The 26,172-nt window shown below is 35.9% G+C and overlaps 1 protein-coding gene across 3 annotated transcripts in view; it reads left to right on the top strand.

Annotated features, from left to right (window-relative positions):
* Positions 1 to 2,221: 2,221 nt before the first annotated feature.
* The window catches only part of LOC110464356 (NACHT and WD repeat domain-containing protein 2-like), a 61,179-nt gene continuing 37,228 nt past the window's right edge, over positions 2,222 to 26,172 (top strand). For 2 of the 3 annotated variants that reach the window (XM_021519541.1, XM_021519538.1), the window contains exons 1-5: positions 2,222 to 2,304; positions 9,668 to 9,921; positions 16,764 to 17,050; positions 24,721 to 24,923; positions 25,460 to 25,575. In XM_021519541.1, coding sequence (XP_021375216.1) covers positions 9,830 to 9,921; positions 16,764 to 17,050; positions 24,721 to 24,923; positions 25,460 to 25,575 — 698 coding nt within the window. In that variant the 5' untranslated portion in view covers positions 2,222 to 2,304; positions 9,668 to 9,829. Of the gene's footprint in view, positions 2,305 to 7,733; positions 8,810 to 9,667; positions 9,922 to 16,763; positions 17,051 to 24,720; positions 24,924 to 25,459; positions 25,576 to 26,172 lie in introns of those variants that run through there. The other variant, XM_021519540.1, reaches the window with a different exon arrangement.

Raw genomic sequence — 26,172 nt, 5'->3', positions numbered from 1 at the left:
CCCCCCCACTGAATAAATCATAACTGAGCCAACAAGGCTGACTGAAGTTGGAAAAAGCATGCAAAGCAAGTGAGATTTTACCTGTACACCATTCAAAACACCTACAAGTTCTCACTCGGGTAATCTGGCTTGACTTGTATCAATAGCCATGAATTATTGTAAAATATCCAATGGAAATACATGAAATCATTCTTTTTGAAGTATTTTCTTACATTTTTCTCGTTAATATTGAAAACACGGATACTTCAGGAATTTATGTACAGGTAATTTTTTCACGAATTAAAATATTCGATGTAATTTTGCGCCACTCAAATTCTTACTTCAAAAGTTGAAAAGAGTCTGTTTGAACGAGACTATTTTTGACCAGATTCTTGAATTAAGGATCGAGCGGCCGATAAAGGAAGGAACAACTATATCAATGTTTCTAGACCTAACTTGTAGTTGCCCCGATTGTCGTTCAAAGTAAAAGGTATAAATATGTTGAATGTAGTCCAAATATACAGTTATTACCAGTGTAACAGGAGAGGAAAAATGCACGGCCAGACCGCGGTTCGAACCCGGGACCCTCCGAACTCTAGACGGATGTTCTACCAATTGAGCTATCTGGTCGCCGACGATCGACCATGTTCAGTTCCGCTACACAAGATTGTCTATGTTGATGGGTGATTTCTGGAGTATCCAAAAAACACACCCGTATAGTCCGAAGACTAGTCCTTCCCGTAAACAGCCGATATGTTAGATTGCAATTCACTCTGAATAAAATATAAACCTGAATAAACAATTACTGAAAGGGCACCACTGCATCAATAGTTATCGTGATGCAGATTTTTATGTCTGAGCTGAAATTATTTTCGACGGGCAGTGTATAAATCTCGAGTTCGATCCCTATAACTTTTGTTCGTTTTAATTGTGTTTTTGTTTTACAACAATATTACTTGTGGAAGACGTTTGTAGAATAGGACATGTTTCATGATAGCATACAAGCAAGGATTTATATTCATTTTAAGGATTCTAAAAGTTCAATTTTGCAAGATTTACATTTTGCAGATTTCATGTCTATTGCCCATAGCAGAAGTCGTTAAGGCAAGGATAGAATATTTTCACCAACTGCAATACGTATTTCGTACTGTCATAACGGACGTCATTCTATTTATCTGTCACCCAGATTGCATTCATATAGGCTGTAACTGCAATCTGACAGACGTTCAATCCTTAAGTAAATGTTTACGTATTTACAATGCAAACAGCTGCATTGAATTCATGCAAAATATGTTTATGTACAATTTCATCTCCCAACAGTGTCAAGTCAATGTGTATTGAATGTTTCATGATGTGTACAGAGAGAAACGTAAACTGGAGTTATATACTTCTACTCAAAGTAAATTATGATTGAAAAAACACAGCTGAAAAAAGTGAGATATTCTTCTCGTTTGTTTTAATTCTGGATGCCCCCCCCCCCTGAACTCATTCACCCATGAAATTTCATAATGAACTATTCCAACCTTTGAATTGGAATAGTTCAAGTGTGTCTTTAGGGGTGAATGTGTTAATCACAGGAGCATGACGTTTAATCATTATTACTATAACTGTATAAAAAATACCCCTTCAATTATATTGTGTATAGTATATGGGGTATTTTTCATACATACAGATTGATTTACACAAAAACCAACAATAAGCTACATTTGTATACATTAAGTTACCCGGTATGCATTGATAGCTTTCGGATCAAAAGCTCGGACTTTTCCTGAAAACTTGGCATTTCGGAAATGTTCGATTAAAGTATCCCACTGAACTACAATTGAAAAACTAGGAAGCTTTTCTGACATGCACAGAAAATCTCGGAGAGATTTCCGGCAATCTTCAGCAGATTTCCGCAGATTGCCGGAAATCTCTCCGAGATGTACCCGAGCTGTTGTCCCAGCTGCACAAAGACATACATATATTAATTAAAGATCGCAAAAAAGATGAACAGGCGAATTCATTTGCCGTAGGTCAAAGTGAACGTTTATTTTCACTTTTGGTTTTGTGAGAGTCTCCAGGTTGCTGTCCGTCATTTTGAATTTCAATGGTTCAATCATTAATATTCACAATTTAAACCACGCCCCCGAAATGGATCTTTCACGTCAATCAAGTGGCGTGGTTTTTCACAACTAATCAGTTTCTCTGGAATCTGATTGCAATCTTGAGCATGCGCATACAGACCTCTCTGAAGGAACAGACGACAGACATTTTGAAAAGTTTGGAACAGTTGAAATTTGAACGAAGAAAAGAGACAGTTTGAAGTCAAAGAAGAGAAACAAGGTAAAACACAAAAGGAAAGTGTCTGCTTATGGTTCAAAATGTTGGGTTATTTTTCATAATAATATCATTGATAGAAATTTACAGATATTTCAGAACAGTTTAGAGTAATGTTTCTTTTTTCAAAAGTGAACTAACGCTTCAGTAAAAACGGTTTAAGTAAGGGAAAACATGACCATTATTGTAAGGGAAAACATGACCAAAGAGGAGCTTGAATCATTCTGCGCGCGTGTATACCTCTTATTTCTTAAATGTTTCCGTACGGTTTTACAAGACTTGTATTCCGTCAATATCCAACAGGTCCGATAACATTGGGTCTCCGCTCCCATGACTCCAATGGTGGTCGTCTGCTACAATAGGGATGCGCGTCTTGTGATTATACTGTGCTGGAACAGGTCCACTCCAGACACGTGTATTGTCTTGGCCGAGTTCCGCTCCCCTAATCGCCTCATTGATGACAGTACGTGCTAATGATATCAGTACTGTGAAAGGACAATGCCCGCCATTGGTTTGAAATCAACATTGTGTAATTGAAACGTAGAAATACAGTTCATTTCATTCTCGGGGTGTCAAATCAATAAATATTTGCTTCTGTTAATATTGTGTTAGGTTTTTTTTATTCATTTGTCCGATAACATTGGATTTCCACTCCAATGGTGGTCCTCTGCTGATAGGGATGCGCGTCTTGTGATGAGACAGAGACATATACAGTCATACGTCTCTGGATCAGACTGTACTGGAACAGTTTCGGTTTTATACGTGTCTAGTCTGAGTTTCCATGAGCTTCAAGTAAATGAAAACTGGAAGACAACATCAGTGCTGAGACGATCAACAAAGGTAAGTACTCGTTTAGGTGATTTTTAACTACAGTTTATATTCGATGATTGATATATTAAAGGTAATATGGTTCAAATAGAATGGAGAGAAGGGTTTGAAGAAGTTCCTAGTGAATCGTTGAATGGTGATGGAATTAGCTAGTATTAAGGATCCTTGTTCCACTGCACTGCCAGAAACTGTAACTACACATCGGAAAATGTTTTATTTTTCGGCAGAACTATAGCTTTTATAAATCATTTCTGAAAAGAAAGCTATACCTTGTGTGACTTAAATGAAAAATACAGCTGTAATAGATATATAATAAAAAATATAACAAATAAATGTTCTGAGTGTAAACATTCAGCGGGGATAGACCGAGATTCGAACCCTTGACTGGAGTGTGTTGGGGTTAGTGTATTTTGTTTTGCTTGCAGTGGGACGGTGATTGTTTGATACGCCATACGTAAACGGAGCAAAGAATCCCGCAACATGGAAAAACGTCTCATGTTTGCATAGTAGGGTCCGGAATCTAGAGGACCCGTACAAACTGAAACACACAATACACACTTTAAGATAACTTAAAAGTACGTAACAAAATATTTAGTCAATTGCTCTATAATCTGGGATATTTTTCATTAATTATTTAACTTTTGTATGTTTAAAGCTATCAACGATCATATGCTTTTTATATAAAAACTTTTCAGCATATAAATTCAACATTTTATTTTTGCTCTTGCGTTAAACCTTAACGAATGTTTTCTTTGTTCCTGCAAAAGACAACGTACGTCCTCTCCTCGGCAAGACCCCGCGTGCTAACATCCGGGCCAATGAGAGTGATTATAAGCTGATAGAACTTTATATATATTTGAAAATAAAACCTATATTTACTGTTAATGCAGTCGCCACAGCTCAACTAATACTTTCACAGGTGTTACTTTCAAATCCGACAGCAAATTTATAACGACGTCGAATGTCAGTACACAGCTTATTAATAAGTAAATGCAATAAATACAATGGCAAACTGTTATTTGAACTAAAATCAATTAAACTAGTGGGAAATAATAACAAAGGAAATATTTACAATGAGACTATTACAAAGTACAAGTAGAATAAGCCCAGGTTTTCCCGAAGGGTCAGTATTTTCTGCTTCATAGACGACACCCGACATGTCATCCTGGGTTAAATTCAAGTTATATCACGTTCTTGTAGGGAAAGCCAGTGTGTGACGGCGAAATCACAAAGCACAATAATAATTACGCACCATAAATCAAAGTACTTAAAGCGCTGCAGACACATGCTTTCTTGATGTTGCAATATTTCAATAGTTATATAACATTTATGGCAAAAAAGAACACAACACAGTCAGTTGAGATGCAGGATCAACACCACTTAAATTTGTTGAAACAGTTGTGAACAGATACTTATTCTAATTTAATTTCTGTGTTGGCAATAGTCTGAAATGTATATTCCCTCCAAGGACCAACCAAAAGTACTGTTTCGAGAGCTTTTGGCTCTGCTTCTGCTATAAACAAAGAGTGGACTTCCGAATGCATAATTGTATGACTGTTGCAATATCTCCTTAATGCCTTTTGGTATAGGGTGAAACATTTATTTCCTATAGACCAGCAGCAGTGCACGTGTGTCACAAATGTCTGTATGTAAACTAGGTTTTTGCCATGTGTCATATGTCAGTATACACTTCTTCGGATGATTATGCAAATGGTAACAGTATGAAACTTAAATCAATTCCCCATAATAAGCAAAGAAGAATAAAAGGTTTGATTATTTGTATTACTTTTTAGCTATAGTGTAATCGCTGTATTCCCCAAGCAAAGCACATATTCGACCAATGCTCTGATGATACAAAGTTCAACAGGATACATGTAAATTTCGCTGATTGGTGTATTCCGTCAGTCTTACCAGGATACTTAATTTCAGATTTATTACAACAAGGTATAGTATTGTAAGGCAATCCATAGTCCCCCATCGGTAATGATTTCTATATTTAACAAACAGTAGGCTTATGTCAGGAAGCATGGGTCACAGTGAGGTAATAGTGACATTATTCTTACACTTTGAACTGTATAGAAGATATGCTCCCGACGAACATTTTCAAAAGTGAAGTTGGAAGGTCAAGTCAAAGGTCACAGTGACCTTATTCTTGCACTCTGCACTCTTCCATCCCAAGATGTCATTGTACACCAAATCTGGTTACTCTAGCTGAAACATTATAGAAGATATGCTCCCGACAAACATTTTCAAAAGTGAAGGTCAAAGGTCAAGTCATAGGTCACGTTGACCTTATTGTTGCACTCCGCACTTCGCCATCCTAAGATGTCATTGTATCCCAAATCTCGTTACTCCAGGTGAAATAGTATAAAAGACATGCCCGGACAAATATTCAAAAGGTAAAGTTTGAAGGTGCAGTCATAGGTCACATTGACCTTATTGTTGCACTCCGCACTTCGCCATCCTAAGATGTCATTGTACACCAAATCTGGTTACTCTATCTGAAACGTTATAGAAAATATGCCCCGGACAAATATTTTCAAAAGTGAAGTTTGAAGGTCAAGTCATAGGTCACAGTGACCTTATTCTTGCACTCTGCACTCCGCCATCCCAAGATGTCCTTGCACACCAAATCTCGTTACTCCAGGTGAAATAGTATAGAAGATCTGCCCCGGACAAATATTTCAAAGGTTAAGTTTGAAGGTCAAGTCATAGGTCACAGTGACCTTATTCTTGCACTCTGCAATCCGCGATCCTGAGATGTCATTGTACACTAAATCTGGTTACTCCAGGTGAAATAGTATTGAAGATATGCTCCCGACAAATATTTCAAAGGTAAAGTTTGAAGGTCAAGTCATAGGTCACATTGACCTTATTCTTGCACTCTGCACTCCGCCATCCCAAGATGTCATTGTACACCAAATCTGGTTACTCTAGCTGAAACAGTATAGAAGATATGCTCCCGACAAACATTTTCAAAAGTGAAGGTCAAAGGTCAAGTCATAGGTCACAGTGGCCTAATTCTTGCACTCTGCAATCCGCGATCCTAAGATGTCATTGTACACTAAATCTGGTTTATCCAGGTGAAATAGTATAAAAGATATACCCCGGACAAATATTTTCAAAAGTGGAGGTCAAAGGTCAAGGCATAGGTCACAGTGACCTTATTATAGAACTCTGCACTCCGCCATCCCAAAATGTCATTGTACCCCAAATCTGGTTACTCCAGGTGAAATAGTATAGAAGATATTCTATGTGTAATTATTTACATTTTTGTTTCTTTCGCAGCTAAGGAGGACATGAAGTGAACAGAGTATGATTTGATGGTTCTGAATAAAAACCGATAAAATATTTTGAGATCGAAGTAGCAGCCGGTGTTAGCTCCAGTGGCACCAATTTTTTGCTGTCAAGCATGTAAACCACATGATGGTGACATTGGAAACAATGAAAAGATAAAACTAACTATTGTAATTAAAATACAATCAAATGTATTTCTTTCTATTTTTTGTGTTCTTTTGAATTTTATGTTCAGCTTTTATACAGTGTTAAAGTGTGGAGTCTGTTACGTCATCTACAACTGTATGTATTCAGGCCTTTGTATTAATAACGCCCACTTTCATTCAGTGACATGAAAGGCCCATCGTGTTTGGGCATCACACAAAAGGCTTTTGTGTTAATAAAGCCCAGTTCTTTGTAAACATAATACACACTTCGGCCACGACATGAACATACAGGGACATTATGAGAGATAATGTACGTTACAAACAAAAGAGCAATGGTTTAAAGTATACATTTACACAATAAAATTACGGTAATGGCTATCATTCATAGCAATTGTCCTTTAAGACTGGAGGCCGTATACCTGACCAGGTAAGCCAATTAAACTGTCTTTTGTCAAAACCTGAAAGCAGTGCTCAACCTGGTAAGACCAGGTAATCTTGTTAAGAAATAGACTTAAAAGGTATATGTTTACGATAAGCACAGTTTAGTTAATCTGACACCAAGGATTCAAACGAATGATACACGAACACTTCAAAGAAAAGGCTCCGTAAATGGAACCTATCGTAATTGAAACAAGTTTAAGAGAGTTAATGATATAAACAATTTACTTAAAATAGTTCAGGCATACTAGACTTTCCCTCGGTGAATTAAATGTGCACTAGGGAGTGATATATGAAAATGCAAAGTTTTTTTTAAAGTATTAAAAAATAACGATGTAATGAGAGATTGAATTCAAGTTCAAAGGACTTTGGTCGTTATGGGCCATTTTTGGCCTCATCAAAAGTAAAAAAAATGTACTGACCAACTTCTGTTATAAGCATCATATTGGTTAATTGGGACTACCTTTCTTGGTGAACATATTTTCCGATGCGCATGCGTAGATCAACACAATTGCATTGCTATGCAGAAATAGCAAAAATATGGTGTTTTTGGACTGTTAGCATGCAGAAATGAAAGCCTGCGCATTTGACAAACATATAATCCTTTCTACAAATGAACACTGGTATGACAATGTTTAAGCATGTCAAATATTTATTTATTTGCTGCATGGCGATGCGGAGGCTTTCAAAAATTGAAAAGTCTTTAGTTTATTTCCTTCAAAATGGTCAATTTCCAACCAAACATTGCACAACAAACGATATTCACGCATTTTGTTATGAAAATGCGGGTTTATTTCTCTCTTTATAATGCCATATCTCCTAAACCAGTTGTCGAATGAATATGAAATTCCATATTTGCGGACTTCATTTATTCCACATTACGGATATAAAAACTAATTCTAAATCTCCGATGAGGCCGGAAATGACCCTAAACGCCCCTAGTCCTTTAGCACTTTTAATATAAAATTACGTATGATAGTACGATAATAATAGCGGTATAAGTAGTACATGTATAATTCCACATGGAAGCAAGCATCAAGAACATTTCATTGTCCATATTGGTGAAAGGGTGATTATTTTCAAAGAAGGATTTTTCAATATAGTAAATGTTCCGTTATGTATGAACTTTGCGCTTCGGTACTTGACATATTTATTGTACAGATAAGTATCGCACTATTTACACTGTGTTGTAATATGATACAGATCGACTGGAAATTATCCATAATGAGGTTGAAAAGCAATATAAAATATTCATTAAAGTGCTTCAGACCAAATGGTCGTCGCTATCTATTGATTCGACTAGACATATATATATATGTCATTGTCAGTCAAGCTTGAACGAACCAACGATATTAAATGGAAGTATTATTGTAGAGGATGACGTGACAATTCTTACAGAACCGAGACACGACACATCGATGGAACAGGCCGGTCGTATTCGCTCCAGGTGTATATATTGGCGTAGCTGTAATTTAGGCCATTTAATTTATATTTCTAATTTTGTTTATAAATGACGAGTTTAAACTGAAACCTTAGACAGATTAGGAGCGCACATGGATTTTATACATCCAGAGAGCCAGAGTGAATGTACAAGAGTATGCGAGTTGTGCACGGAATGAATAAGGTCTAGTGAAGTCGTAATCTTCAATATGACGATGCAACAGCGATTTGCGCAACCCGGTACATGTTACTGAGAAGTCAATATGTGTCAAGAAGCTACTAGCTTATAGAAGACCAGTGATCATATATATCCGTTAAATACTGGGGCAGGTTACCGGGAGGCGCGTGGTTGCAGGAGTTCGGTAAGTGCATTAACATACACATTTCAATTTATAATCTAGTTAAGCAAAATATCTTTAATATATCACAACACAATATGATATCAAAAGAAAGAAACACCTTTACCAAATATGTCAGAATACAGGAGGTATCATTTCATTTCTAGGCCTTCTTATATATGTTGTGCCCAAGAATCCATACAAAAACGTTTGGAGTGTTTCGGGACATGTCGACTATATATTATAAGACCTGTATTTTTCAATCCTATCCTCGTTAACCGTGCTATTTACGTTTTTATTGGTGTCACACTCCATTGAACGTAAAGCTCTAGTTACTGTTTCAATTGACGTTTCATAGAAGTATGTAAAATATGACTTTGTACATGTACATATTTATACACATTCAAATTTCTAACATTGAAACGAGGCATTATTCTTAAATGGAACGCTTTTATAATCATGTTTATACGTCTCTGGTTCTTCCATTTCTTAGAAATAGATACAGTCCAATGACACATTTCAGCAGCCGAAAATTACAATGCAGCTTAACTTATGATTTTTATATATCGGAAATCGTCAGTATTATCGCTTAATTAGATTGCTTTTTCTAAGTCCGTGGTATTATATAACTGATTAAAAGTTGACAACTCAAATAGATTTGCGTCAAAATTTGTCCGTACACATATTTGTAGATAAATAATTTAACATCCCTTGACATAGTCTACACTACCTATACATTATGTACTGCCGAGACAGGCTTCAGTGACTACAATACACAACAGGTACGCAATGCTACAGACGTATATATATATATGTGTCGCTACCCGTTGACAACCCCATGTGTATTTACTCCAAGTTGTGGGCTATTTATATTTCACACAGGAATACCCAAGTGACAGTGTAGTTTGATTGCACGAGGCGAGAAACCGGACATATTGATCATTAGAATCTAATAAGCAGACGCAAAAGGAAACAAGATGAATTGTGGGTCAAGTCGTCTACTAAGGACGCACGGGGCCACCGTATACCAACAACGGCACAAAGATGTACCGACAGTATCTCGCCCAGCTGCCCTGTAACATGGGGTCGGGAGGAAGCAAGAAACCCGTGAAGGGGGCCCCAAACGGAGGGTACAGGTAGGTACCGCTATCTCTATCAGGTGCCGAATAGGTCATTATTACACGTGTATTATGTTTACCGACAATCAAAACGAGATAGTGACAGTTGATCTTCCTTGGTTAGTGTAGGTAAGGAAAGTTAGGGGTACACGGAGGGTAATTAAAGACCTTTTTTTTTGTTTATATATTAGTGATTAGTATTATAAATGGGTTTTTTTATTTTATATAAAAATAATATAAATGAAGTGGATTAATTTAATGACAGATAAGGATCCTATATATATACTTTCATTTTGGTCCAATTTATCAAAAGTTGCCCAACATCATTTCTTAAAAAGAGAGAATAAGGGTATCTTCTACCATGTACCTCACCATGCATCTGGTAAATCAAAAGTTACTTAAACATGCTAGATTAATGTCTTTTTACCTTTTCATCATATTTGCCTCATCATTTGACATTTTTTTTTTATGATTTTATAATTATGTTATCTCAAACCTTACCATGAATCATAATAACTTGTCTTTCTTACATTAGCGACAGTATTGTGTCTAAATTGGTGAAAACAGGGATTGGTAAAAACAGGGTTTCATTGATTTTAGCCTATTTCAGCACATCCTCTTTACTCCAGGGATATGTTCACTTTTCCTACATTTGTGCCAATAACTCAAAAATAACAACACCATCACATCAATAAATTGCACCGGGGCGACCACGCTGCATACTGAGTTTATTTTACAAAGTTCATCTATAAACATCTCAAATTCACACAATGACATCGTTCTTCCAATAAGCAGACCTCGGGAGACTTGACTAAAATACTTTAAAAAGCCTCTAAGGTGAAAATATGTTACCCTCACTTGGCTGATACCTGTCCTTTGAAGATTACAGAGGAGCAACACCTATAACTTCAAAGCCAGTCAATTTTACTGTTAAGGGATTCTTTTTGTGTGATTACATGAGTTTTTACTGTAATCAAACTGGTCTTCTTGTCTCATTCACAAGGTGGCTGACACACACAGCCTTCAATTTTGTCATGCCATATTCCAGGGGTGCAGAGAATGTAAGTGGGCGAGACCCCTGGAGTATTGAGGATGATTTTGGTAAAGATAGCTTATATCACAGTGTAGATTTCATGTTTTTGAAATTGATAAAATTATTTTTCAACAGACATTGAAATAAGCTTTGATGTTAAAAGCAGTAAGATAAATTTGATAGCCCTTATATAATTAATTGTGTTGACAGGTTCTTACCTGTAGAGCAAGCAATCAAGAGCTGTACAGGTAGAACCTGTCAACACAATTAGGGCTTATCTTATTTATTTTACTACTTTTAACATCAGATTCAGATTCTCTATTTCCTGGTGTTTTACAACACACTGGAGAAAAGACAGAACATAAACAGTTTTTACAGAACAATACAATGTTATACAGTGTGATAGTACAACATTACACAATGTTTTACATCAAAACTTCTAAAATCCTACTATAAATGTCCATGATTTATAAATGCTAGAGCTTATTTCAAAGTCTGTTAATAAGTAATCCTAACAATTTCCTAAACATGAAATATCACTAAAAAATCAAATTACATACTGGATATTATCACGCACAGGAGGGGTCTCTAATGTGGCAGGAAACTGGAGTGCCTGGAGAAAACCTACGTGGTCAGACAGGTGACCCCATACCTTAATTTCCTCGTTTGATCAGGTCGTATATGTTACATAGTTCAGATGTAGGTTCGCTTGATGACCTGTGCGTCATTCATCATACGTGTGTTGAGTACCACTCTGTATATTGTGTACACCGAAAGCTGTGACGTCAAGCCCTTGAATACCATCGGCCTTGAGTTCACAGGACCAGGGTACAAATCCATATATATGACATCAAGTTTCTTAGTACTTCCCTTTATATTATATATATATATAATCTTCATGTATGCATATTTGCATAACCTCACACACTCTTGCCTAAGTGTAAGTCAACAATGGAAATCAAACTTGATATTTGAACTAGGAACTAATTAAATGTTAGATGAGCTTTGTTTATCCTGACTGCCAGAAAATGCCGTAAAGGTGAGCCTTATACTGGATATATATAATATTGGCGAACTGGAGTATCCCTTTTCATCCTAAAGTTCACGAAGAATGTAACCAGTGTTACTGTACAATACTAAAATATTCCAGGCTGGGGTACGGGTTTGAATCGTAGTTATAGGTAATAACTTGATTAATCAAAACGGCTGAAAAAACTTGAAATATCTGTAAAACATGTACATTGTTATATCTGAGGCACTCTTGGAGAAGTTAACTTTAATATTCTTATTTTTGAAGCATTGGAACTTGTAATTTCTCAGGTGTTCTAAGTTGTAATACCTTTGTTAGTCTTTGAGCAGTAGACAGGCGCGTAGCTAGCCCCTATACCATGTGTAAGCCCCCGACATGGGGTTGCCGAAGGCAGCCCCCCTCCCCACCGAAGCGCGTACGCGAGCAGGGGGAGGGTACGGGAGTGGGTCTTCCCCCTCCCGTAAGGGGGTTCTGGGGGGTCTCCCCCATGAAAATTTTGTTTTCTAGAACGTCTCAGGAGCCATTTCCCACGTCCTGATGTCTGAGATAATGATATGTTGTAAACTATAATATAGTTTTAAAAAGGGGCCGGACTGGCCCCGGTCTCTCCTACACATGATATAATACATGTGTAGGGGGGACCGGGGCAAACACGGCCCATTTTTCTTTTTTCAAGACGTTATGGAAGGCATGTACTATACTGTTGAAATGCATATTTATATATGTCATTTAGATAAGAAATGTATTGTCTTTCATAAACTAATAACCAAATCGTAAACAAGACCATATTTTTGAAATTATTGGACTTTTTAGGTCGAGAGAGTTGGGGGCCGGACGAGCCCCGCCCTGAGGCAAATCCGGCCCCTACCAGGGCAAGTATGGCATGAAGGACAGAGAAGACAATTTACTAATAAGTGTATGGAGTTTCATTCAATTCTGTTGGAAAATAAGTCCAGAACAAATCAGTGAATATAAAGAAAAAAATACTTGATTTTTGCGTCGTAAAAATATTATTTTTGTGGTCAATTGGGTGACGTTATCAATAGTGACGTCACTTGGCACAGTAACAGTAGCATTCGGGGTGGCCGAATGTGCCCCGGCAAAAGGGGCCGAACGTGCCCCAAATTGATATTTTCATAAAAAAAACCATTGATTGTCTGTGTCCACTGTGCCATACTCGGAGTCGTTTGCCCCAGGCGTGAGTTTCTCAATTTACTCAATCGAGCAGTTTAGTTCCGCCTCGAACTGTCCATTAATGCAATGGACATTTCTAAACTTCATACATTTTTGTACTAACTATTAACAATGTATCATATCTGAGGACTTACATATGTATACTATATATTCAAAACTTAAACTCCACTTTATAGTATCAGCAAGAAAAAATAACGTCATGAAAATCTATACTTGTCAAAATCATGTGCAAGCCCGGGCTTATTGGCTTACATGGTAGCTATGCGCCTGGTAGAGTGTGTAACGTATCCTTGTTACTCTTGAAACTGGAGATTCTTGGAGCCTGGTATATCTGAGGCCATCTTGTTTAATTATTAATAGTACATTGTTATGTATAGCCATTAGATCTAAATAACCTTACATTTGTCAAACAAAAAACATTTTTTGCCACCTGTAAAATCAATGTCACCCTGGTAAAATACTAACCGTTTCCTACCGCGAAAGACTATAAACCAGAGGTCCCTGGTTCGACTCCTAGCGGAGACATTGAAAAAATAATGACCTCTGTCACATCAATATTTCGTTTGTATGATTGATAAAAACCTGAACTCTTTGGTCTTGTCACACTCCAACAGGCAATGTCATTTGTTTCCCTTTCACAATTTTCTGTTGTGTGTAATGGTCTATTGTCAGAATTCTGTGATTAAGTCAGTACTTACAATAGTTAAAATTATTTTTTGTGGTATGAAAATGACATTTATAAATTCAAAATTCTTATTTTTCTGTGTCAAGTAAAATTCAGCTTGTGCAGTGGTGGTTTTGACAAGTACATACTTAACATACATCTAGCATATGCTCTAGAGTAGTTTTTTATATCAATTTAAATTTTAGAGGTTTTGAACAAAATTATTTTACAGGCAGCATGACAGAACGCCAAAAACATCCACAAACCGACCACCTCGTGTCCCTGTGGTTGTGAAAGAATGGTCACCTCCAGGCCCTGTAGTTAATAAAGACCGTTCATCTTGTGCACCTTTAGTAGTTAAAGAAAAATCGCCTCGCGCACCCGTAGTTAATAAGTTGCCAAGCAAGTCGTTAGTCGTTAATGATAAATCACTAAGAGTACCTGGGGTCACTAAGGACAGTTCACTTCGAGTACCTGTTGCTAAGGAAAGTTCACCTCGAGTACCTGCAGTTGCGAAGGAAACTTCACCTCGAGTACCGGTTGTTAAGAACACTTCATTTCGAGTACCTGAGTTTCTTCAGGACAGTTCACCACAAGTACCTGTCGTTGCTAAGGACAGTTCACTGCGAGAACCTGTTGTTGCTAAGGACAGATCACCGGGATTGCCAGTGGTTGTTAAAGACAGGGTACCTGCTATACCTACATTCAATGTAGACAGGGCGCCACCTGAACTTTTGTTCCATAGAGACAGGTTAATCATCGGCACATTTTAATCTCTTATATTACGATTATATACCTTTTTAAAACTGATGTCATTTATGAACTCTAAACATTATTGAAAGATTGAACTGCCTCCTTTTTCAGACATGCCCATTTCGGCCATCTCCTGTTAACAAAATACAGTAATTTATACACTTATATCCAATACTACAGTTTTCTTGCAATCTGTCAAGACGGTTTTCCTGTGTTTTGCTAGAAAAAAAATAACAATTTTGGAATTCTTCCTTGGAATATGTCTTTAATGTCGCCTTTACAGCCATAGACACAACCTCCGTTTTCATAACTTAAAAATGCCCATTCTGACAATTTTTCAATCTCCCTGGGCCCTAATTATGGCAAATATGGTACTAAGAATTGATCAGGTTTTTTTCTTTTTGATTATCTCGGTCATCAATTGTATGACAAGTGCTTAATATGCATAGAGAAATTACAAATGGATATATCTGAAGATGGAGCTGCCCATCCGGTCCTACTTATTTTGGTTATTTATTACACATAGCTTTCCTAGTTTTCCTAAAGCACTATTTATATTTCAGGTTTAGTGAGGAGAGTTTTGATAGAATTTTCAATTGTGAGGCTTCATTCTTCCCAAAACATGTATCATTCACTGCTTTAGAGAAACTTATGCAAAACCCAGGAAATGTAATGTCTGTTTTATATTATTTGTTATAATACTTTTTATTCATTGTAGATTTCTGTTGTTAAAATACAAATCTTATATTTCATATTCTCTGTGATGTTGAAATATAGTAAGAATTACCTAGGCCTATTGTGGCAATCTAGAAAATATATATTATTGCCCAATCATCTACATAAATTATTAATAGTCATTTTTTACTGTTTCTGGCTTTTTGTCCAATTTTGGCTGTAGAGGTGAAACAGTCAAAACTGTTTTCCCAGTAAGAGCGAACTGTTACCTGGCTATTATTCGATGCACAGAAATGCCCCCTTGAGAGCTCCGTTCAAGCGTTTATTTGACCTTTCGTTATTTTTAAACAAATTATCAACATTCCATTGAGCATTGATACTAAGATGTATTTGGTAATAAAAACAATTGTTTCAATACTATTTGGCGGCCTCGAACTAACAGTCTCCAGGGCTTCCCCCTACCTCGGGATGATAGTTTTGACTGTTCCCCAAATAGCCATGAACAATGTATATTGTTTCACTGACAATCTGCATGGCTAAGTAAATGAAAACGTTTTACTCTATAGGCAGTATTTTGAAGGCAAATGAAACAACATATTCAAATGAACATGAAAATCAATTAGCCCTCTATCATCATTTCTAATAGTAATAAATGTTTTAAGAACAAGTAAAAATTGTGTAAAATTTAGGATCCTTGGTTTTCAGTATTATATACAGTAAAACCTTGTTATACCGCCACCTTCTGTCCTCTGTGATTTTGGCAGTAAAACGAGTTTGGCCATATATTGGGTTTGCAGTTTTAAACCCAAGTGTTCACAGCAAAATGATCTTATACTTTTTTTTTTTTTTTTTTACTTCAGAATACTTTTTCTTTTCAAAATTGTAATTTAATGTATCAAACTGTTGAGCGTGCAAAACATACAGGCGAGTACCTGGTCAGTTGTCAGTCAAGTGTAACAATACAATGTACACACGTACGTAACATTCCTGTCATTGGGATATACCTGTACTCGACTCAAATTGGTGGTATTAAACGAGGTCAATATAGTGTGATTTTAACCTTTTGAGAATATGATGGCAGTTTGGCGGTTTAACAGGTGGCATTAGGACGAGGTTTTTACTGTGTATGTGTTTGTTAAGCACAAGTCTTAAATTTACTTTTATTTGTTGACCTCTCAGCACTGTACTGTTTGGTACTACTGTGACATTGCATTCAATATTTCTTCTGCATGACATAATCAACTCCTATCAAATTTGTTTTGTTTAAATTCTCTTTAAAAATAATTCAGTTTGATTTATTTCGATCAATACATCTTGGCAATAATTACTGTACAATGTTTTAATAAATTTAAAGTATAAATTCCACAAATTGATGCGAATATAAATAAAGATTTAAGTTAACTTTTGTTTAAATTTATTGCATGAAATAAAAACAAAACAAAAGAAAAAAACATTTTGATATTATTCTGTACATTCCTGGAATCTACACCTCGTCTATGTTTGTTGTGTAGTGCCCCTCCTGGTGGTGGTAATGTCGCCGGGACCACACCTGATGGTAAACGTGAGATGACAGAAGAAGAAAAGGCAAAGAGACAGAAACTTTTGGACGATTACAAAGCTTTAGAGGAAAAGATTAAGGAAACCATGAAGCTGTTGACAGTTAGGGAAAAAACGCGAGTAAACATGAAGAGGATAACGGACTCTGAACCAATCAGCCCGATTCTACAAGGGGACATTTCTGTTGACGTACCAACCACTGCAAAAATTGTCAGGATCTTCACCAGTAGTACATTTACAGGTGAGTTTCACTTTTGTTACCTCCTCCCTAAAGCCCCATCCCATCTCCCCTCCCCACCCCACCCCCAAAAATATAGTTTATTAGATCAAATTGTAATTTAACAGCCAAAGATATAAAAGGGGAAATACTGCCTCACTGGCTAGCTAGCTTTTCCAGTGATGCGGTATAACCCCTGGGACTTGTTCACTAGTTCAGCAACTTTGGGTGTGGTCTTTGGCTGGATGAGTGTCTGCCAATCCGTTACATTTGGTGGCAGCTGTGGGATATTATAGTACCTTGTAAGGCTAGTTCCACATTGGTACACTGGGAGAAGCCTAAGGATTCCCTAGGCCAAGGTATTAAACGAGACTCATTGAAGAGGGGAATAGTGTAACAGCCAATGATGATTAAGAGGAAGAAATACTGCCTCACTGGCAAGCTAGTTTTTCCAGCGACATAAACCCTAGCACTTGCTCAATAGTTTCACAACATGGAGTGTGGTCAGTGGCTGGATGGGTGCCCGCCTGCATATTACAAAATAATGAAAAAATTATGATTGTTAAAAAAACATTCACCTTGCCAAAAATTCTTGATCTTGCAAGTTGTATTGTACCTTGTATTTACCCGTCAAAATGATTTATAATACTTTTGGTTCCATGGAGAATTGAGGTTCAGATACATACTGTTTATTCCATTGAAAATCTGTTAAACTATTCTGTGTCATGTTTATATGTAGCTTATCATTTCTGTTTGTCCTGATGAGTGTCTGTTAAGACAGGTGCAATGTATCTGGAATATTCCTTTAGAGATTCATACTATAATAAAGTCATTTTTTTTTTAAATGCTCAGATGACTTCTTCTGAAGAACCAAAAAAATCTAGAGTCTTGATATTTGGCCAGTAGCTTTCTGTCGAGATTGTGAAACTTTCAAGGTCATAGAGGTCAAATATCACAAAATGCTTAAATGAATTCTTCTGAATTACAAAGATGCCTTATGTGAAGTGCTAGCTATCGTTTTACACAAATTACATGTTCAAGGCACTTAGGGGTCAAATATTTTAAAATGTTAAAACAATTTCTTTTGAATTACCTAGAGGCCTAGGCAATGATTTTTGTTCAGTATCATGTTAGAATGAAGGGGCAATGAAGTTTATTTAAATAAATCATGATCACCTTGACCTATACTTTCAAAGTCACAGGGCCAAACCTGTGAATACATTTAATCAACTTCTTCTCAATAACTTCAAAGCCTAGGATTATTGTATTTAGAAAGCAGCATTTTTTCCAAGTTTGTCCTGATAATGGACCCTGCCCAACTGTGGTCACAGTGTATGAACAAACTTTTTATGGTTGCTTCTTCAGGTCCTTAAGGCTAAACGAAGAAACAATACTATTGGTATTATAAAATGATCAAATTTGAAGATGACTATTTTAAAATAAGATAAAATCTTTCAACAAATATGCTTTAAGTATAAGATTCTTGCTGTCAATCTTTTAAAAAAGAATTTAACTTTGACCCATTTTGAATGCCACATACAGATATGACATGCATTTGCTGAAGTCTTTGAACAACCATTGTAGGCTACAGGCCCATGGGACTCTTGTTTGCAGATATTATGAAAAGATGGTTTGAAAAGTTTGAGTCGATATTGTACAAAGTTTTGACAATTAACTGGGTCCAATTCTACAGTCTAAATTTTCTACTTTTAAGTTTAAAGAACAGCTGATCTCTAAGTCTGTTTGTCTCTGTCCTGTGTTAGCAAACATTGGATTACAAGTCTTAGTAAACAGTCGTTATTTAAAGTGTTTATACAGTAGAAAAACAAAATAAAAAAAAGTTTACAGTGAGTTATTTTGAGACCTATGAAAGATCCGCTGAATTACTAAAAAATTGAAAAAAAAAAATTCTGCACAAGAAAATTGTCCAGGTACCTAGTTTATCACCTATATATATATCCAAATGACACAAAACAATTGTTTCATGTTTGATGAAGAAAAGTCCCAAAAATTAGAAAATATATATTCTTCATTTTTTATTTATTTGAAAAAAAAGGTATAGCTTCTAGCATATAGATTAATTATGTATGACAAGAGGAATTAAAGAAAATCTTACATTTTCTTTCAAACATCACATTGAAATAGAGAGGTTTTTTTAATGTAATTTCAGATCTGCTTTGATATGTTATTTAAAAACAATTGATACAGGGAAAAAATACTGTAACTTTTAAACAACCGTTTTAAAAATGTATCATTCATGTAACAACTGTTTTAACATTGTGCCATTAATGTAACAACTGTTTTAACGTTTTACTATTAATGTAACAACTGTTTTAAAATGTGTCATTGATATATTGATAATCGTTTTACCATCTAGTACCTTAGCCCTTGACTTTCTTTGGAAGTTTTGTTAGCCAAAAAATAAAGAATAAAGAAGATTATTGAAAGATTCTTTCACTTAACAACAACTGTTTTATTTCTTGTCATTTGATGAATTTTAAGCTCTGAAAATGAAGATTTATGAATTTACTTATTCAAATACATGTAATGGACATTTTAGATGAGTATTTAAAGTTAGTGGTAAGCTATGAAGACTTAAAATATCTGCCAATTGTCAGACTAAATAAGCCCTGTTGATCTACAAGGAATTCTAGACCAAGGTGAAGCTTTAAATGTCCCTGTAAACCATTGATTACCTTTGTATTACATGCCAATATGTCAACAAAACAACGGTATGTTATTTTAGCATTGACCTAAACTTGATACCACACACATATACATAGATCTTTAATCTTTGTCTACACAAACGAAGTTTCATGTCAAATAAACTTCTCCATTTACACATGTACAACTTAAGACTTGTTCTGGTTATCATGTCAAGATGTTAGAATGACTTTAAAGATAAAATATCACGTCCTGATTACCTGCCCGATTTTGTTCTTGCCTGTGACGATTATTGTGAAGACAGACATAGAACTCATTTTGAGCTGATATCAGTGTTATTGTGATCAACTCAATTTATTTCCTTTAGATCTATATCTCATAAAACATAAATGCTACAGTTTTAAGTACCAAGCCTGGAACATAGATGTAAAAATAGAATTTATTAGACTCATACAACCAGACACTTTGTACATGGATGAGCTGGATTGCAGCCTCAGTCGTTGTTCCATTATTCCTTTGTTGTTGTTTTTTTCAGCAAGTTTTAGTACAGTGCCATAGTGTGTATTTGATCTGTAGCTTGTTGGTGATGGAGGACTGTTAGAAATATCCAAAAGAATGATCTTGATCAAATCTCATAGGATCAAATATGTGAAAGTTAAATAAGCCGTTGATATTTAATAATCAGTAGCAGACTAGGTTAAAGGGCTACTAAGTTTGTTTAAATGGATGACCTTGACTTATATTTAAGGTCACAGTGGTCAAATATGTTTGAAACTTATAAATGACTTCTGAATAACAAAAAGTCGCAGGGTGATGTTATTTGGCCCATCACATTATGTGATAAAGGGCTACCAAGTTTGTTCAAATGAATGACCTTGACATTTATTGAAGGTCATAGGGATCAAATATGTTCAAAATCTTTAAACAACTTCTTTTGAATAACCAAAATGCCCAGGGTAAGGATATTTGGCCAGTAGCATGCTGGGATAAAGGGCTACCAATTTTTTCAATCAAATGACTTTCACCCGTATTCAAGGTCACAGGGGTCAAATATGTTAAAAACATTAAACAATTTTCCTGAATAACCAAAATGCCCAGGGTGATGATATTTGACCAGTAGCATGCTGAGAAAGAGGGCTACCAAGTTTGTTTAAATGAATGACCTTGACTTATATTTAAGGTCACAGGGGTCAAATATGTTAAAATCTTTTAAACAACTTCTTATGAATAATCGTAAGGCCTAGAATGTTGATATCCGGTCAGTATTATGCTTGGATCAAGGGCTACCAAGTTTGTTTAAATGAATGACCTTGACTTATATTTAAGGTCACAGGGGTCAAATATGTTAAAATCTTTTAAACAACTTCTCCTGAATAATCGTAAGGCCTAGAATGTTGATATCCGGTCAGTATTATGCTTGGATCAAGGGCTACCAAGTTTGTTAATGACAAGGGACAAATTTGTTTAAAATCTTTAAACGACCTCTTCTGAATAATCATGAGTCTCAGAATGTTGATATTTAGCCAGTAGCATGCTTGGATGAAGGGCTATCAAGTTTTTTCATGTGAATGACCTTGGCTCACTTTCAAGGTCGCATTTGGTCAAATATGTATAAACATTTAAATTTCTTAATTTTAATAAACAAAAGGATAGGGTGGTGATATTTTGCAAGTTACATCCTGAGATGAAGGGCTATAAAATCTGTTCAACATAATGACCTTGTTCGACTTTCAAGGTCAAAGGGGTGGAATGTTTTAAAATCTTTTAACAGGGTCTTTTGAATGACTTTTAATCATAAATACTAATATTTTGCCTGAAGCTTTGTTTTAGATCACTTTTAAGGTTACAAGTGTGAGATTTATACCAGGTGAGCGATGCAGGCCTATTGGGCCTCTTAGAAAGTAATAAAGACTCATGCATGCATGGACCTCTTGCTGTTCTTTAATACAGATTTCCCCGCCCTAGCACTGTAATAACCAGATCCAAAATCCATGACGGACACCGTTCTTAACTTCTGATTGGCTTATATTTAAACAACTATTTCTTTAATTTGTTCTCTTGGTAGAACTTTGTTACCAAATTGTATTCAATGGATAGTCCTCTTGGTGAATAGCACATGATATTATACCGATCTCAAAGTCCAAAATGGCTGATATGGCTTCTGATTGGCCGAGATCTTTTGGGCAATAACTTCTGTTCTCTTGGTCCTACTTTGAAATAACACATTTTCAGGGGGTTGTTGTGTTCTGTATTCAAAGAACTCCCAGGATGGCTGACATTTTGTAAATCACGTTTTTTTAATTTTCGTCTCATAGAGGGTTTACATGCATGACCTTCATAAGGGTTGATGAGATTCAGAGCAGATACTATAGGGTGATACTAAACACCTGTTAAGTAATATAAACAAAATGACCTTACATTATAGGGATGTATATTTCATGGGTGCTCTTCATCAACAAATTCATGTACCAACGAAATGGTGTATTTTAGGGAAACCACCAAATTTTGACCCAACTATAATATCTGATATCACAGTATTTTGTTGAAGTGGTAAATACTATTTCTTTGATTATATACATGTGTAACAAATATTAAATACATACTCCAAAATACAAGATGATTGCCTTGGCCCTGCTTTGCAGTTAACGGGGATATGTCTGGTCAATGAAGCACCTAACGGACCCTTCTGAGGAAATACAGAGTGAATTAGCATGTAAAGACATGAAATTGTCTCTGGTATTATATTGCACCCACCATATATAACATTTGTTAAAACGTGTCAGGTTAACCCCTATCCAGGTGTCCCTGTCAATTGTGTCATCCAATTTTGAATATACATTAAAACCCCAAATGTTAATAATTTAATCAGTATGACATTAAACAAAATTGGCTCATCCTCATGTGATCATCACCTTATAAAATATTCATATATGTGTATAGATTTGTTAGAAACCAATAGATCTATATATACTCTAGGTACACTTCCAACTTCAATTTAAATCACTTATCAAACACGAAGATTTATTGAACGTGACACACAAAAAGAGGACAACGCAGGGTTTACGAGGCTAATAAGTATCAGCAAACCGGAGATTTCACACATTTCATTTCATGACTTCAAAGATAAAAGGCTGTATATGAAAATGTTGAGGGCACATTAAACTCTAATGTTAAACTTAATGCTTTGTCAACTTAAGTGTTGCTAATACAAACATTGAAATTCGATTTTATCTGGTACCTGTCTTACAGGGATCAAGTTCACATCATCAGACAAAACAGGTGTTCATGTAGTTATATTTTTTTTGTATATCATATTCTTCAAGGAACTTAAATGTTTATCTTGTCAGTAAACTAACAAAACTTTCAATGCCTTGGCTCTGTACTCTGTGATTAACTCATTCACCCCTTTCATCAGAACTCTCCGGTATTCTAGCCTTTGTACTGGTATCTTGGGAATGTCACACCTATATCAAATTCACAATCTAATAATAAATTAATGTATATTGCCTCAATCTATTTAAGTTGAAATTTAACACATAAGAGCATTTTAGCAATTACAAGATAGGAAGGTCAATAGCCTTGTTACCTGTGGAGAACCTGTTGGACAGAGAAATGTCAATACATTTTGGAGCGCTATCTTATTGTGTTCGAAATTTGTAAAAAATCTGCTATAGAATTTGGACAGTATAAAAAATCAAATTTTTCTTAATCCACACTCAGTACACAGTCATAATAAAATAGACATCTCTTTAAAGTGCCTTGTCTATTTATCAGGTGAACTTACTAACCAAACGAACAACAATACTAATTAAATTTCAATGCCCTATTTTTTGTGGAATTCATTATACATGTCAAATTAATAATAAAAATAATAATTATAATAATTTGAGGTTCTTATATACCCCTTTATCACAACCTAGTTCGTAGGTCGTCTCAAAGCGGTTCACAAATTATTATCCGTGGTTATAGGGCCTTTGCAACCAGCCAATACCTTTCTCAACTCCCTGGGGAGCATACACTGCCGGAGCTGCCATTTCGGTGCTAACAGCTAGCATTCAACAATTCCAGCACTGCTCAACCACATACTCATTTACAGCTGAGTAGACTGGAACAAGCAGAGTAAAGTATCTTGCTCAAAGATACAACACAGTGCCGTGCCGTGCCGTGACTCGAACTGAAAACCCTTCAGTCACGAGCTCGGTGCCTACCACTAGACTACCGTGCTTCCATAAATTCTACTCTGTAATTTGAAGTTTCCTTCTGTCTCCTTTCTTGACTATTGCAATTATGTTTACACATTTCAAATCTACTGGTAGTTTCCCCATATTAATTGGCATTTGAAATACGATTCATAAAGGTCAAGAATGACATTTAGGATGTCACAAAACACAAGTTTCGGAATTTTTTTCTCCCATAACATTCACATTTTATCTGGAAAACCACATGTTCCAATCGGGGAAACAATTGTCATGAATCATGACATCACAATGGTAGGTGATCTTGCAAAGCATTGTTACTAGAAGATTAACTAATGAAAGAACGTCCAGGGTGTTACCCATTAACAACTCCTAGGAAGTTTATCCAATGAATCATGAAGAAACTTATAGTGGTTGTTTTTCAAAAAATGATTTCCTATGTACAGTGCCGTGCCAAAAGTGAAGATAATTTTCACGACGTCATTTTACTTCCGGGTTACTTATTTTGGTTAAAGGGGCATTTCTCTTAAAGTATGTAAGGGTTATGCCCCTTCTTCTACACATTTACTCAAGCGATGCTATGCAAAGGGTCATATGTCTACGTTAGTGATTGGTCGTCTGCTTTGTTTATATTTCGTACAGTTTTGAGAATGGCACCAAAACATAAAGAATTGTTATTGTCGGAGAAAATTGCCATTGCAGCATTGCATAAAGCTAGTGTGAAAGGACCTGATATAGCACGGCAAACGGGATATCCACTCCCAACTATTTATAGAGTTTTAAATCGTTTAATAGATCGAGGGTGTTTGTACATTGTTTTAATGTTTAATTTAGATACCATGCATGAGAGGAATGTTTGGATGAGCGAGGCTTACCCGCGTGTGAAGACGTTCTGTCAGGAGCTGGGCTATGAGTTCCAGGTGGTAGACATGAGGTGGGGTGTCCGTGACGAGGCTATGGATGACCATAGTACCACGGACCTCTGTCTCAGGGAACTCCAGCTATGTCAGAAACTATCAACGGGGCCCAACTTTGTGGTGAGTATACCTCACTGAGCCTTTACTGGTTGGAAAAGAGTCTGTGTCATGCACAAACTACTCAACTTGCTCCTATTTCCTCGCAAATTTTTACTCTTTTACACTTGTTATTTTTTGGTTGATGTATTCATTTTTGTGAATGTCTATCTTTACAGTGTTGTTTGGCCCTTAATGACTCACATTGTCAATTGGCCGTAAAACAATACCAAAATCAAAACAAAAAACTGGCAGAGTATAATTGAAACGACTTCTGTTCAAAATGGTTCTGTGTAAAAAATATCAACACAGTGCTAATTTGGTGGAGAGTGATGGAAGCTACATGTAGATCTCAAAATGAACAAGGACCTTTTGGAAATATATATTTTTTTTTCAAAAGATTTCCACTTGGTAGTATTTGACTTGACTCTTCTAAGCATAGTAAATGCATATGGAGGCCATTATCAAATGCTGGCATATGATTTTAGTTAGTCTGTTCAATGCGATGGTACCTACATGTACAAGTTACACACCTGAACACACTTTTTTCTTTTAAATAGACTCTCCTGTCACACAAATATGGGTATAGGTCTCTAACAAGGGAGATCGATGCGGAAGAATTTGAAAAGATATTTGCCGTCATTGAATCAACTGAAGCCAAAGAATTATTGCAAAAGTAAGTAAGGGAGATAACCTTCTGCAGAATGAAATAGGATGGGTGTCAAACTTTCAGATCAGGAAAGGTGATTTCTATTGCAGAATGGAGTAAGGGAGAATATTTTTGATGTTAAAGCTGACAGTGCAAGTGTACTTCTTTAGAAACGATAGTCAGAAGAGATGTGGAAGATCTCAAAACCAGAAAAAAAAACACCTTTTTAAACAAAAAATCTCAATTGAAAGCTTTTTGACTTGCACTGTCAGCTTTAAGTTGAACATAGCTTTTGCCGCAGTAATAAAGGGAGATTATAAGATAATATTGCAGATCTGTATTATTTGAAGCAATATTATTATTTGCCAGAGAGAAGAGACATTCCAAAACAAAGCTATTTCCCTGATAAAAAGTTTGACAATATCTTTATAAGGTATAGCTATATCGTTTGTGCAATATTGAAACTTTGGAATTGTTTGGGAAGCTCTGCTAATATATTTTACTGTACATTTATTCAATTAAGAAATAGCAATTGACCTTGACAATTCTTTAATGGGGTTTTGGTTTATATAGGGCTGCAGTTACTTAATAGTGAGATCCATTTTGATTTTCTCCAAAAACATA

Source organism: Mizuhopecten yessoensis, unplaced genomic scaffold, assembly GCF_002113885.1.
Source record: "Mizuhopecten yessoensis strain PY_sf001 unplaced genomic scaffold, ASM211388v2 scaffold10985, whole genome shotgun sequence".
Classification (NCBI taxonomy): domain Eukaryota; kingdom Metazoa; phylum Mollusca; class Bivalvia; order Pectinida; family Pectinidae; genus Mizuhopecten; species Mizuhopecten yessoensis.
Note: the sequence above shows the minus strand (reverse complement) of the source record. Positions and strands in the feature narration are given on the sequence as shown.